General features: G+C 41.6%; 1 protein-coding gene across 1 annotated transcript; it reads left to right on the forward strand.

Moving 5' to 3' along the window:
* Positions 1–2,656: 2,656 nt before the first annotated feature.
* On the forward strand, positions 2,657–6,087 carry nefmb (neurofilament medium chain b). The gene is made up of 3 exons (XM_007240064.4): positions 2,657–3,697; positions 4,557–4,681; positions 4,797–6,087. Exons 1-3 carry the CDS (start codon positions 2,711–2,713, stop codon positions 5,680–5,682), a joined length of 1,998 nt encoding a protein of 665 aa, XP_007240126.3. The 5' UTR covers positions 2,657–2,710; the 3' UTR covers positions 5,683–6,087.
* Positions 6,088–13,385: the final 7,298 nt, after the last annotated feature.

Genomic DNA, 13,385 nt, shown 5'->3' on the forward strand with positions numbered 1-13,385 from the left:
AACTTATCTTTATTAATTATACTAAGATTGAGACAGAAGGGTTCAAGCACATCTGGAGCACACACCAAAAGCTAATACAAATAACCCAGCCACAGAAATCACAGTAATCTAAAAACACCCCATAGACTGGACACTCACAGAATTCATATTCACGCTAGATTCAGGAATCACCACTTCAATACTCATTTAAGAAAACAGATATGTTACTAGTGATTAACCACAAAGGGGCTTTTAACTAACCCTGGGCCTACTGCGTACGTAAGTACGTTCCCCCTACTCTCATTTACTTCTTTAAAACACATTTAAACACAAGCTTGAAGTTTGTGGCCTGGAAGGTCGTAGCTGTGGAACCCGCCTGTTCTCTTGATTTCTGGCTGGTTCTGGACAGGAAGAGAGATATGATGTAAGCTAGCTTTTAAATCAAATTCTACCTTCTGCTGCCCGAAAGCTCTGACTTGATGTTGCTTCACTGCAGGGACAACGGTAGAAAGGATTCCACAAAATCGTGAAAACTTCTCCCCTCTTATCCAGATTAAGCATTACATCAATAGGTAGCACCATTTCCTTCCCAAACACTACCTTATATGGAGTAAATCCCGTACTTGCATGCACACTACTCCGGTATGCCATTATCACATATGGCAACAATTGATCCCACAAACAAGGACAGCATTGCAAGAAGAGTGCGATTCAAATGCTCTACCAAACCATCTGACATGGTAGGGCGACGTACGTGTTTTATGAATATTCAACAACCCACACATCTCTTTAAACAACAGGGACTCGAAATTTCGACCTTGGTCCGAGTGGATTGTACGGGGAGTTCCAAAACGGCACACCCACTCTTCCACCAACACTCTTACCACTGTGATAGCCTCCTGATTAGAAAGAGCAAATGATTCTACCCATTTTAAAAAACACTCACTCACCACCAAGATGTACTTATTTTTCCCACTCGTCTAAGGCAAGGGACCCAGTATGTCCAAAGCCACCCACTCATAGGGCCGGGACACCACACAGGACTGAAGGGGAGCACATGGAGATGGACCTTGACTTTTTCTGGAAGCACAATCCATACACCCCCTACACCACTGCTTAACATCTCCAAACCACCCATGCCAATAAAAACAATCCTTTACTTTTGCCTGTAATTTTTGTACCCCCAGGTGTCCTGCTGTTATTAAATCATGCAACTGGGCTAATACCTTAGGCACCAGTACCTGCGGCAGGACAACCTGAACCTGCAATGCAGCATCAGAATGATATCCCGGCTTTTCCTGGGATAACACTGCAATATCTGTAATACTGTAATATCTGACTGGATACAACAGAAGGAGATCTCACATCCCCAAGATCCAGGGGGCATGCAGTATTTAAGGGTGTACAGTTTTGCCCTGGTATGACCTAAGGATACCTTGGTGGCTTGGTATTATGTAAAGTTAGTGAAATGAGAATTAAATATAAAGCTGTTCTGTAATAATGTTCATTAAGCTACATGCTGAGATGAGTCAAACACTCACAGACTACACGCTCCAGTAAAGTGCCAGCATGCAGTGGCCTCACTCTGCCAACACTGGCTGTTAAATGAGATATTGCCCTGCACTGTGTGGCATTACTGCATTCAGTGATGCTCTGTGCTGCAGAGGCTGGCAGAAGGCTGTGTTTTAAAGCGATTCTGCAGAAGGAGCAGTGAGTCTGCAGAAAAAAAAACAGGCTGTCAGGACTACAGAAGACTAAACGCTGACGACTGAACAAGACGCTGACTGGCTGAAGTAGCCATGAAAAGGACAATGTATATGGAATTTCATAAATGTATTTAAAAATATACAAACAAAATATACAAATTTGTACAAATATACAAATTAATACTAGATAGATGCTATAATATGGCAAAAAACTGAGCTGTGATATTACTTAGTGGTTGCTATAATGTTGCCAGGATTTTGCTGGACAGTTGTTAATGGTATCCAAAGTGGTTGTTCAGGTGTCTTAGGTGGTGGGTGCCAAGTCCAAAATCTGTTGCAACACATGCATTTGATGCAGTCAAATGTCTTTTAAGTGGATGATATGGTGTTAAGTGGTAACTAAGGTATTGCATGTGGTTGCTGCTGTGTTTGTGGGTGGGTTGCAATGGTGTTTTCCTAAGCGGAAACCATGTATAGGACATGTTGTAGGGCATGCTGTAGGCCACTGTGTAGGTGCTGAATCACATTTACTTCAGTGTTTTTTTTGTTGCTTACCCTTAAAAGTATATGTCTGTTTTCTACTCCAGAACTGTATTGCACATTTTTGGAGTTTCGTTCATCAGGAAGGTACCAGTTTATCGTATTGTGAGGGTATGACAGCACCAATAGAGCACCGCACCACATTTTTCACTGAAGCAGCATATTATGAAACTTTGCCATAGTCTCCATAGTCTACCATAATGTAGATAAACTCTTTTTTTCAAGCACAGCATCACATTTAACCTGCTTGAGGGCACAATGTTACAAACACACTGTCAGTGTATTCAGACCCTCAAAAAACAATAATATGGTAATAATGTAAAATGTTGTCCCTTTAATCCACAAGCACGGCAGTGTGTGGGTGGGTGGGGGAGGGGGGGGGCTTAATAAGGTATGAGCATAAATAGCTCCAGTCATCAGCTCCACTCTCCCGCACCCAGCCGAGCCGCAGGACCCCGTCACCCATCCCGCACTGCGCACTGGACATGATAGTGACCCGCGGACGAGTCTTTGAACCGAGCGCTGTGCGTTCTTCTCCAAAGCCCGGCGCCATGAGACCTCTTCCGTGGTCCAGATCCAGCCCGGTTCTGCCAGGTCCGTTCAACAGAAGTCTTTACAGCCTCCGCGCGCTCTCGCCTCCCGACCCTCTGGAGCTCGGCTCCGCGCACAACGGAGAGCACGCTCGCAGCAACGAAAAGGAACAGCTTCAAGGGCTGAACGAGCGCTTCTCAAGTTACATCGACAAGGTGCACTACCTGGAGGAGCAGAACAGACAGCTCGAGGAGGAGATTCACGCGCTGCGGCGGCAAAAACTGTCGCAGTCGCACCTGAGCGGCGCATATGAGCAAGAGATCAGCGACTTGCGCTCCACCCTGGAGCAGCTGAACCACGAGAAGAACCGGATCCTGCTGGACGCGGAGCGCGCGGACGAGGATATCCAGCGGCTGCGGGAGCGCTGCGAGGAGCAGGAGCGCGCACGGCAGCAGGTGGAGTTGTCGGCACTCGGCATGAAGAAGGACGCAGACGGCGCGCTCGTGATGAAGGTGGAGCTGGAGAAGAAGATCCAGGCGCTGCTGGATGAGACGAACTTTTTGCGCGACCACCACGAAGAGGAGGTGCGCGAGCTCGTGGCTCAGCTCCAGGCCGCGCGGGTCCCGGTGGAGCGGGGAGACTTTCAGAAGCCCGACATCACCTCCGCGCTCCGGGAGATCCGCGCGCAGCTCGACGGCCTCTCCTCCAAGAAGCAGAACACGGCCGAGGCCGTGTTACGGATTCGGTACTCCGTGTTGACAGGAGCGGCCGAGCAGAACAAGGACGCAATTAAATCCGCGCGCGACGAGATCGCTGATTACCGCCGCCAGCTGCAATCAAAGAACGCCGAATTAGAGGCTCTGCGCGGCACCAAGGAGTCCCTGGAGAGGCAACTGGGTGCCATCGAGGAGCGTCACAACACCGACATCAGCAGCTACCAGGTTACAAACTACTATTCATTGCAAACAAAACACAGAGCAGGATCTGGCCGCTGCCTCGATTAACCTACTTTGAAAGTGCCCTTAGGAGTGTCAGTATTTCAGAAAACTAGAATATAAGACCAATTGGTACTTTTGACAGTGTGGGCATTATGCCAAGTCCTGCTGGAAAATGAAATTTTAATCTCTATAAAAGTCGTAAGCAGAGGGAAGCATGAAGTGATGTATGTCCTGGTACAAGCTGCGCTGACTTTGGACTTGATATAACACAGTGGAGCAACACCAGCAGATGACATGTCTCTCAGATGACTATCACTGATTGTGGAAACTTTCTCCACTCTTCCTCCAGAATCTGCTCCCTTGATTTCCAAATGAAATGCAAAATATACTGATGATCAGTGATGGTTTGGAGAGACATGTCATCTGCTGATGTTGATCCACTGTGTTATATCAAGTGCAAAGTCAGTGCAGTTTTTTCCACTGAAAAAATCTTACAGCACTGCTGACAACTTTTGTGAAGAACCAATTGGTCTTATATAATATTCAAAATATCTGTAACACTGATTTTTAAGTTTTCATTGGCTGTAAGCCATCATCATGAACAATAAAATAAATAAATGCTTAAATGCTTTTTGAGATGCACTCATACCTAACAGTTTAATGCATGAAGGTAATAACATTGTGAGATCTTGAAACCAAGCATAAAATGTGGCCTTAAAATTCAAACTAGTGCTTGACTTTATACATTTAACAGGACTCTGTATCCATCTATGTATTACAATATTTATTCATACTTATTGTATGTATTCATACATACTTTATTGTAATATTATTATAAGATTTTTTTCATTTGTATTATCAGGAAATGATCCACCAGCTGGAGAATGATCTGAGAAGGACAAAGTGGGAGATGACTCATCATCTTCAAGAATATCAGGACTTGCTGAATGTTAAGATGGCTCTAGATGCTGAAATTGCAGCTTACAGGTATATCAGGAACTGTCTTATTTTACTTTCCAGTTAAATTTACTTCACTGTGGCAAATATTTCTCTATCTTATTTTGTTGCCCCTGAATTAACTTTTTGTTCGATTTCTTTGCAGGAAACTTCTGGAGGGAGAAGAAACTCGTTACAAAACTTTCTCTGGAAGCATTCCAAATGCCATGTTTAGCTACAGTCATTCCAAAACTCCAAAAATCCAGCACAACATTGTGAAAAACACTGATGAGGCTGCAGAGGAAAGGGATATAGATGATGACTTGGCGGATGTAGCGAAAGAGCTCTCCGCTGAGGATGAAGTGGTCAAGGACAAGATAGTTTGTTCTAGTAAACAAACACTTGGTGCAGAGCAGGAAGAGTGGGAAGAGAAAGAAGCAGATGAAGGAAAAGGGGGAAGTGGGAAAGAAGAAGAGGGCGGAGCAAAAGAGGAAACGAGGGAAGATCAGCTGCTTAGCGAAGGAGAAGGAATGGAAAAAGAAGAGACAGGAGGAACTGAAGACAAAGAAGAGGAGGGAAAAGGTGAAGAACGAGAAGAAACAGAACTAAGTAGTACCAAAGGTGAAACAACAGGAAGTGAGCCATACAAAAAAGGTGAAGTAGAAGAGGAGGAGGAGGAGGAGCAACTCAAAGGAAATGAGGAATATAAAGATGCTCTGACAGAGACAAATGAGAACAAGGATGAGCCTGAGGAAGAAGAAAGGAGTGGTAACAGGCCAAGCGAGGATGAGGAGAATAGCAATGCTGAGGAGGAAGAGGCAGAACAAAAAGATAAAAGTCCCAAACCAGGAAAGAAAGCAATGGAGAAGGAAGAAAACTGGAGCCATAAAAGCCCCACCAAGGAGGGTCTTACAAAAATTGTAGAATCCATCACCACCGAAGAGAAAAATATTACCAAAGCAGCTCCCAAAAAAGAGAACAAGGCAGAAAAAGAGCAAGAAAAAAAGAAGGATGTAGAAAAAGTAATAACGAATACAAAAGACAACAATTGATGATGGTAAAAATGTTATAGCTAATTTCAATAGATAACACCAATACAAAGCAATAATACAAAGCAATACAGCTGGCTTTGCATGAGTATTAAAGATTTGCATGTACTTGGAGAGACCAATAGATTAAGCCAAGCCAGAAAAACAGTCAACAATTCAATGTTTTCCTGCTGAAATTGTTTGCAACACTGTTAACTGGAATTTGCAGCCATGTGATCTAATGTTTTTGCAACAGTTGTTTGGTGCTATTATATTAACATACATATGTCATTTAAGCCTAAACTACTAAAACCTCATTGTTTGTTTCTAAAAACATACAGCAAAACAATAGCATTTAAGCAAATTATTTAAATGAGTTAAAATGAAGGTGCTGCAACACTCTTGAGTCAATAAAAATAGTTATTTACATTTGCCTCTGTGTGGTATTTTCAACTTCATTATATTTTACATTCATTAACAGTTTGTTCTTTCTGGTCTTGTAAAGCAATAATTTGAGCAAAAATCTAACTTGGAATACCTTTTATCCCCTTTTATCCCGTTTTGTAGACAAACGGCTGACAGGGTTATATAATATTTTGGCAATAAAATGTATAAGGCTAATGTCACAAAGTTCTGCTAATTATTGGTACTTTTAGAAAAAATGTAGGTAATTTTAAGCACATGCTTATTTGTTTAATATTACTTTTATGTTTTTGTGAACCTGTAGGATGTGTTTAGAGTTTTAAACCACAGGGATCAATACAATAAACCTAATGTTCCGCACAGGTGCTTTCAGATGACATGCTCTCTAAGACACCAATTTAGGTAAAAACACAGTTAATGAATTAAAAGCACAATGAAATCATTAGCATATACTGTACACATGGGCGTGGTAGTGGGGGGAAAAGTGGACCTGACTACCCAGGGCCCGAGTAGGGAGAGGGGCCCATGAAAATCCTGATTTTATTTTCGCTCACTTTCCTTTGTTTACTGGCATGGATAGGGGCCCATTAACATAGAGGGTGTACAGGGCCCAGAATTTGCTGCTACGCCCCTGACTGTACAGGACACATTCTCTTTTTCAATGCGTTTTCTTTATTTTCATGACTATTTACATTGTAGATTCTCACTGAAGACATCAAAACTATGAATGAACACATGGAGTTTTATATACTTAACAAAAAAAAGGTGAATTAACTGAAAACATGTTTTATATTCTAGTTTCTTCAAAATAGCCACCCTTTGCTCTGATTACTGCTTTGCACACTCTTGGCATTCTTTCAATGAGCTTCAAGAGGTAGAGTCACCTGAAATGTTTTTTTCAACAGTGAAGGAAGGAGTTCCCAGAGGTGTTTAGCACTTGTTGGCATTTGTCTTCACTCTGTGGTCTAGCTCACCCCAAACCATCTGGATTGGGTTCAGGTCCGGTGACTGTGAAGGTCGGCTCATTTTTTGTTTAGTACAAAACTCCACATGTGTTCATTCATAGTTTTGATGCCTTCAGTGAAAATCTACAATGTAAATACTCATGAAAATACAAAAAACGCATTAAATGAGAAGGTGTGTCCAAACTTTTGGCCTGTACTGTATCTGCTTGTGAACTGAGATCAGCTTTAAAAGTTTGATTAAGATAAGATACACTATATTGTCAAAAGTATTCTCTCACTCACCCAAATTATTTAATAATTTAATGTGTATAAAAGCAATCACTTAGTCATGCAGACTGCTTTTACACACATTAGTGAAAGAACAGGTCTCAGGCTCTCAGGAGCTCAGTGAACTCCAGCGTGGTACTGTGCAGCACCTGTGCAACAAGTCCAAATCTCCCCACTACTAAATATTCCACAGTCACTCAGTCAGTCAGTGATATTACACAAAGTGGAAGTCACTTGGAACACAACCTTTGACTGTAGCAGCAGTACAAAACAGGAAGGTCTTTAATTAACTGTCTTAACAAACTTGCCTGAAACAAAGCTGTAACAGAACTGACAGCAAGACATTAGATATTTTAAGTAATTCAGCATATAACTACTGTAAAAATCAACTAAAAAGTTTTATATGTAAAAACAAATTATAAGAGCACCTTTAAACACAGAGATTAACACTTAATAAACAAAACAGATTGACAATCCCTTTCTCTTTCCAGCTTCTGCTTTTTTTCTACACAGCTTATTCTATTCTTAAAATAGTCATTTTATGGTCTTTGGTATTTTTCAGTCTTTTTCAACTTGTTAGGACAACTAAAAGATCTCAATAATTTAATAATGATGTCAGAAGTCACATAATTAAGTAATAGAGTGCAGCTGTCTGCAATTTAGTCTCAGTCTAAATACACCTGTTCTGTGAAGGCCTCAGAGGTTTGTAAGAAAACACTGGAGAACAAACAGCATCTTCCTGTGGGGATGCGTTGTTCAGCAGGAAAATAAAAAGTATATTTAAGTGTTAGAATGGACCAGTCAAAGTGGCAAGACATGAGAATTGCTGTTTACAGACGCTCTTTATAAAAGAATGAACAAAATGTTTAATCTCTAGATGTGCAATGCTGGTAGAGACATACTCCAAAAGACTTGTAGCTGTAACTGCAGTCTACTTAATATTGATATAGGGGGGCTAAATACAAGAGCTCAGTGAACAACTCTGCTTCGCACAATGCATCAGCCTACTGATATTTACCAGCTAGTGTGTACATTTTCTGAACATGTGTTTTAGCATGTCTCTCACACTTTAGACATTATACAAAAGTAAGGTTGGTATGAATGCAATAAACATTCATAATATAAAACTATAATATATATATACATAGCATATATAAAGCATATATATATATATATATACAGCAATAGAAGTGAGTACACCTCTGACATTTCTGCACATCATTATTTCTTTTCATGGGACAACATACTAGAACACTTAACTTAACACTATAGGATATAACTTAGTCATAGTCAGTATACAGCTTGAACAGATTTACTGTCCTTCAAAAATAACTCAACACAGCCATTAATGTCTAAATAGCAACAAGTGAGTACACCTTATACTAAAAATTTTCAAATTCTTATTATTATCTAGCACTGCCTTAACACTCTTAGGTATAGAATTCACACTGCTGCGCTGGAATCCTCTTCCACTTCTCTATGATGACATCAAAGAGCAGATGAACACAGTGATCTTTGAGAAGTGAAATAAAGTTTAATAGGATTTACAGAAAATATGCAAAGTGTGTTTTATTGATTTAAATACCTTTAGAACTAATTATTTTTATTAAGTTTCTTTGGTAAGCTCATTGACCCTTACCTACATACACAGGGCCTGTGTATGTAAGACTTCTGCCTTTGTATTACTTCGCCTACTGTCAGGATGTCCCTGCAGTAACTTAAATAAACTACACCAGTTCCTGGTAGATGTCATCTCCTATTATGAACCACCGCGATTACTTAGATCTCAGGGTGCTGGTCTCTTAGTAGTTCCTAAAATTCAGAGGAGCTCTGCAGGAGGAAGAGCTTTCACTTATATATATTTACAGTCTCAATCTTTAAGTCTAGAACTTGTTCAGTTTAGCTTTTGGTAATTAATGTTTTTCCGTTTAGATAAAGCTGCAGATTCAGGTGTTCATGGACATAGGGAATTGTGGTAAACTGAGATGCTGGTGCTGCACTCAGTCAGGTTTGTGGATGGCGGAGTGGGTGGATGCAAGTGTTTCAGGGTGCCTCCGTGTTTATCAGTGTTGGGAACTGAGTTACTGCACTATAAAAGTAACTAGTTACCAGTAAAAGTAACCATTGCGTTACTTTTGTTTTACTCGCTCTCATAACCCCCACCCCCCGGCCCCCACCTTCTCAGAGTGTGTTTCATAAGCCAGATGAATAGAGTGCACGACAGCAAAGACAAGTACCTGCATAAAGGTTTGTCCATGACAATTCTCGGACTGTGCACTTTGACCTCAGTGAGTTTGAAATAGTGTCTGTATTTCCATCTGGAAAAGGCTGCTTTGCCTCCTCACTCACTCGCCATCTCTCACTATGCGCTCTAAACACCCACCCACCTATTTTCTCTGATTGGCTGAAGACGTAATCTCACTACACCTTAGCCAATCATTGCTTAGGCAGTTATCTCATCCTCCATCCCTTGTAACTCACACACACAATGCACACACACACACTTGCACCTCTGTCTGTATGCGCGAAGTAAAAAAAAAAAAAACAGTTAATTTAGTGACTAAAATAACATGCAGTAACGGGGTCTCGGAAATGGTAACGGCGTTATAGTTACAGTCAGAGTAATTAGTTTGATTACTCGTTACTAAAAAAAGTAACGGTGTTACTAACACAACTCCGTTACTCCCATCACTGGTGTCTATGTTACCTTCTGGCTCTCTCCCTTTAGTTAGGCTGTTTTATTTAGATCTGCCGGAGTCATTAGCCACACTCTGATACTGTTTTATATTCTCTGTTTTACATAAATCCAGTCAAAACTAATTCCATCTCTCTGTCTCTCTGTTACTGACTGCCCACTTGTCTGACCTGATACTGATGGATGTTGGACCCTCAGGCTCTCGCGTCTCCTGTCCGGCCAGACTGATGGAAGTTTCTGAAGTCAGCTCTTCTCCACCACCCACCACAGATCAGCTGCTCATCGTCCATTTTACTCTCCACTACAGATTACACCCCAGCTTACATGAACTCTAACTGCTTCCATTAGTGACACTGCTATACTCCTGAATATATAAGACCTATGTGGATGTATAAACCCTTGAGAATGAGTCTTGTTCCTCCCAAGGTTTCTTCCTCCTCCTGCAGCTCTGAGGGAGTTTTTCCTTCCCTCTGCGCTCACTGGGGGTTCTGTATTCTGTATTTTCTATGTTTAATGTTTTGCCTGACGCTTTGTCCTGTGATCATGTTTCTGTAAAGCTGCTTTGGGACAACACCAGTTGTAAAAAGCAATACATTTGATTTGATTAAATTCATCTATACCGACAGTTTAATTTATGATTAGCTAGCTAAAGGTGTGGTTTGTAAACAGTGGCGTTTTACACACAGGGTTTGCAAGAACTCCCTCGAATGACCGTCAATGATGTTCACCGGATCATCGAGACATGGGCTGTAGCTTCTTCAAATAAAAAGGAGAAAGGATTCAAGATGTATATATCTAGTTATATCAATAATTTTGAACGTGTTTTGTTTTAATGCAGTCGGAAAGCTAGCTAACCGCTAGCATAATCTGAGTCTATTGAAGCACCGTTTAACTCAGCAGCATGTTAACCTGTATGTCTGTTAAACTAACCATATATTAGATTAATTGTTAGTTTTGCGCAAAGTTAGGATTCAGCATAGGTCAAAGCTGCTTGTGCTTAAAACCTAAACTTCATAACAGTTTGAACTCAGTACTGGGTTATGCTTAGTTATTAAACAAAATACATTGTATGGTTAACTCTGTTCTTTAATTTTTATTTCAGTTTCAAACAAAGATCAGGTGACAGGAGAGGTGTGTGTGAGGGCGACCTGTTTCAGGTCAATGAAGAAGTCGGAGAAGTCACATATACTTACTTTGATTGTAGGACAGTAGGAGCTAAACATTGTGTTTGTTTTGTTTTCTGATTTATGTTTCTGGGGATTTGCAATATTTTCTTGGCCAATCAAGGTAAATATGGTAATTTTTTAAAATCCGTCTTCAGTGTCCAACAGTCTCGGCCTATAGGGGGCCAGCCTATCACGGTGCACAATCATAGTGCGTCTGCCCCACCGGATCTTATACACCACCTCCCCCAGCCTGGACAGCACCAAGCACGGACCCACCCAGGCCGACTGAAGCTTCGGGCACATTCCCTTCTTCCGCTGAGGGTTATATAGCCAAACCCTCTCCCCCACCGCCAACGGGTCCCCGAAGCAGCGCGTGTCGTACGCACGCTTCTGCCCGGCAGCAGACTGGTTGGAGCGCGCTAGAAGGTGCGTTAAGTCCAGCAAAGACATAAGGTCCGAGACGAAAGTGGGCGTGTCCCGAGCGTTCCCGCCCCCGTCAGGAGGCGCCCCAAAAGCCAAGGTCACCGGCGTCCTCAGTTCGCGCCCGAACATAAGCAGAGCCGGCGTGAATCCCGTCGTCTCCTGCACAGCGGAGTGACAGGCCAGCAGCACGACCGGCAGGTGCCTGTCCCAGTCACGCTGGTTCTTGCCCGACACACACACAATGCACACACACACACTTGCACCTCTGTCTGTATGCGCGAAGTAAAAAAAAAAAAAACAGTTAATTTAGTGACTAAAATAACATGCAGTAACGGGGTCTCGGAAATGGTAACGGCGTTATAGTTACAGTCAGAGTAATTAGTTTGATTACTCGTTACTAAAAAAAGTAACGGTGTTACTAACACAACTCCGTTACTCCCATCACTGGTGTCTATGTTACCTTCTGGCTCTCTCCTTTTAGTTAGGCTGTTTTATTTAGATCTGCCGGAGTCATTAGCCACACTCTGATACTGTTTTATATTCTCTGTTTTACATAAATCCAGTCAAAACTAATTCCATCTCTCTGTCTCTCTGTTACTGACTGCCCACTTGTCTGACCTGATACTGATGGATGTTGGACCCTCAGGCTCTCGCGTCTCCTGTCCGGCCAGACTGATGGAAGTTTCTGAAGTCAGCTCTTCTCCACCACCCACCACAGATCAGCTGCTCATCGTCCATTTTACTCTCCACTACAGATTACACCCCAGCTTACATGAACTCTAACTGCTTCCATTAGTGACACTGCTATACTCCTGAATATATAAGACCTATGTGGATGTATAAACCCTTGAGAATGAGTCTTGTTCCTCCCAAGGTTTCTTCCTCCTCCTGCAGCTCTGAGGGAGTTTTTCCTTCCCTCTGCGCTCACTGGGGGTTCTGTATTCTGTATTTTCTATGTTTAATGTTTTGCCTGACGCTTTGTCCTGTGATCATGTTTCTGTAAAGCTGCTTTGGGACAACACCAGTTGTAAAAAGCAATACATTTGATTTGATTAAATTCATCTATACCGACAGTTTAATTTATGATTAGCTAGCTAAAGGTGTGGTTTGTAAACAGTGGCGTTTTACACACAGGGTTTGCAAGAACTCCCTCGAATGACCGTCAATGATGTTCACCGGATCATCGAGACATGGGCTGTAGCTTCTTCAAATAAAAAGGAGAAAGGATTCAAGATGTATATATCTAGTTATATCAATAATTTTAAACGTGTTTTGTTTTAATGCAGTCGGAAAGCTAGCTAACCGCTAGCATAATCTGAGTCTATTGAAGCACCGTTTAACTCAGCAGCATGTTAACCTGTATGTCTGTTAAACTAACCATATATTAGATTAATTGTTAGTTTTGCGCAAAGTTAGGATTCAGCATAGGTCAAAGCTGCTTGTGCTTAAAACCTAAACTTCATAACAGTTTGAACTCAGTACTGGGTTATGCTTAGTTATTAAACAAAATACATTGTATGGTTAACTCTGTTCTTTAATTTTTATTTCAGTTTCAAACAAAGATCAGGTGACAGGAGAGGTGTGTGTGAGGGCGACCTGTTTCAGGTCAATGAAGAAGTCGGAGAAGTCACATATACTTACTTTGATTGTAGGACAGTAGGAGCTAAACATTGTGTTTGTTTTGTTTTCTGATTTATGTTTCTGGGGATTTGCAATATTTTCTTGGCCAATCAAGGTAAATATGGTAATTTTTTAAAATCCGTCTTCAGTGTCCAACAGTCTCGGCCT

This window comes from Astyanax mexicanus, chromosome 12 (assembly GCF_023375975.1).
Source record: "Astyanax mexicanus isolate ESR-SI-001 chromosome 12, AstMex3_surface, whole genome shotgun sequence".
Taxonomy (NCBI): Eukaryota; Metazoa; Chordata; class Actinopteri; order Characiformes; family Acestrorhamphidae; genus Astyanax; species Astyanax mexicanus.

Coding starts and splice junctions, on each gene's coding strand:
- nefmb (XM_007240064.4), top strand. CDS start 2,711: ATGATAGTGACCCGCGGACGAGTCTTTGAACCGAGCGCTGTGCGTTCT. Junction 3,698..4,556: donor CCGACATCAGCAGCTACCAG/GTTACAAACTAC, acceptor TTGTATTATCAG/GAAATGATCCACCAGCTGGA. Junction 4,682..4,796: donor GCTGAAATTGCAGCTTACAG/GTATATCAGGAA, acceptor ATTTCTTTGCAG/GAAACTTCTGGAGGGAGAAG.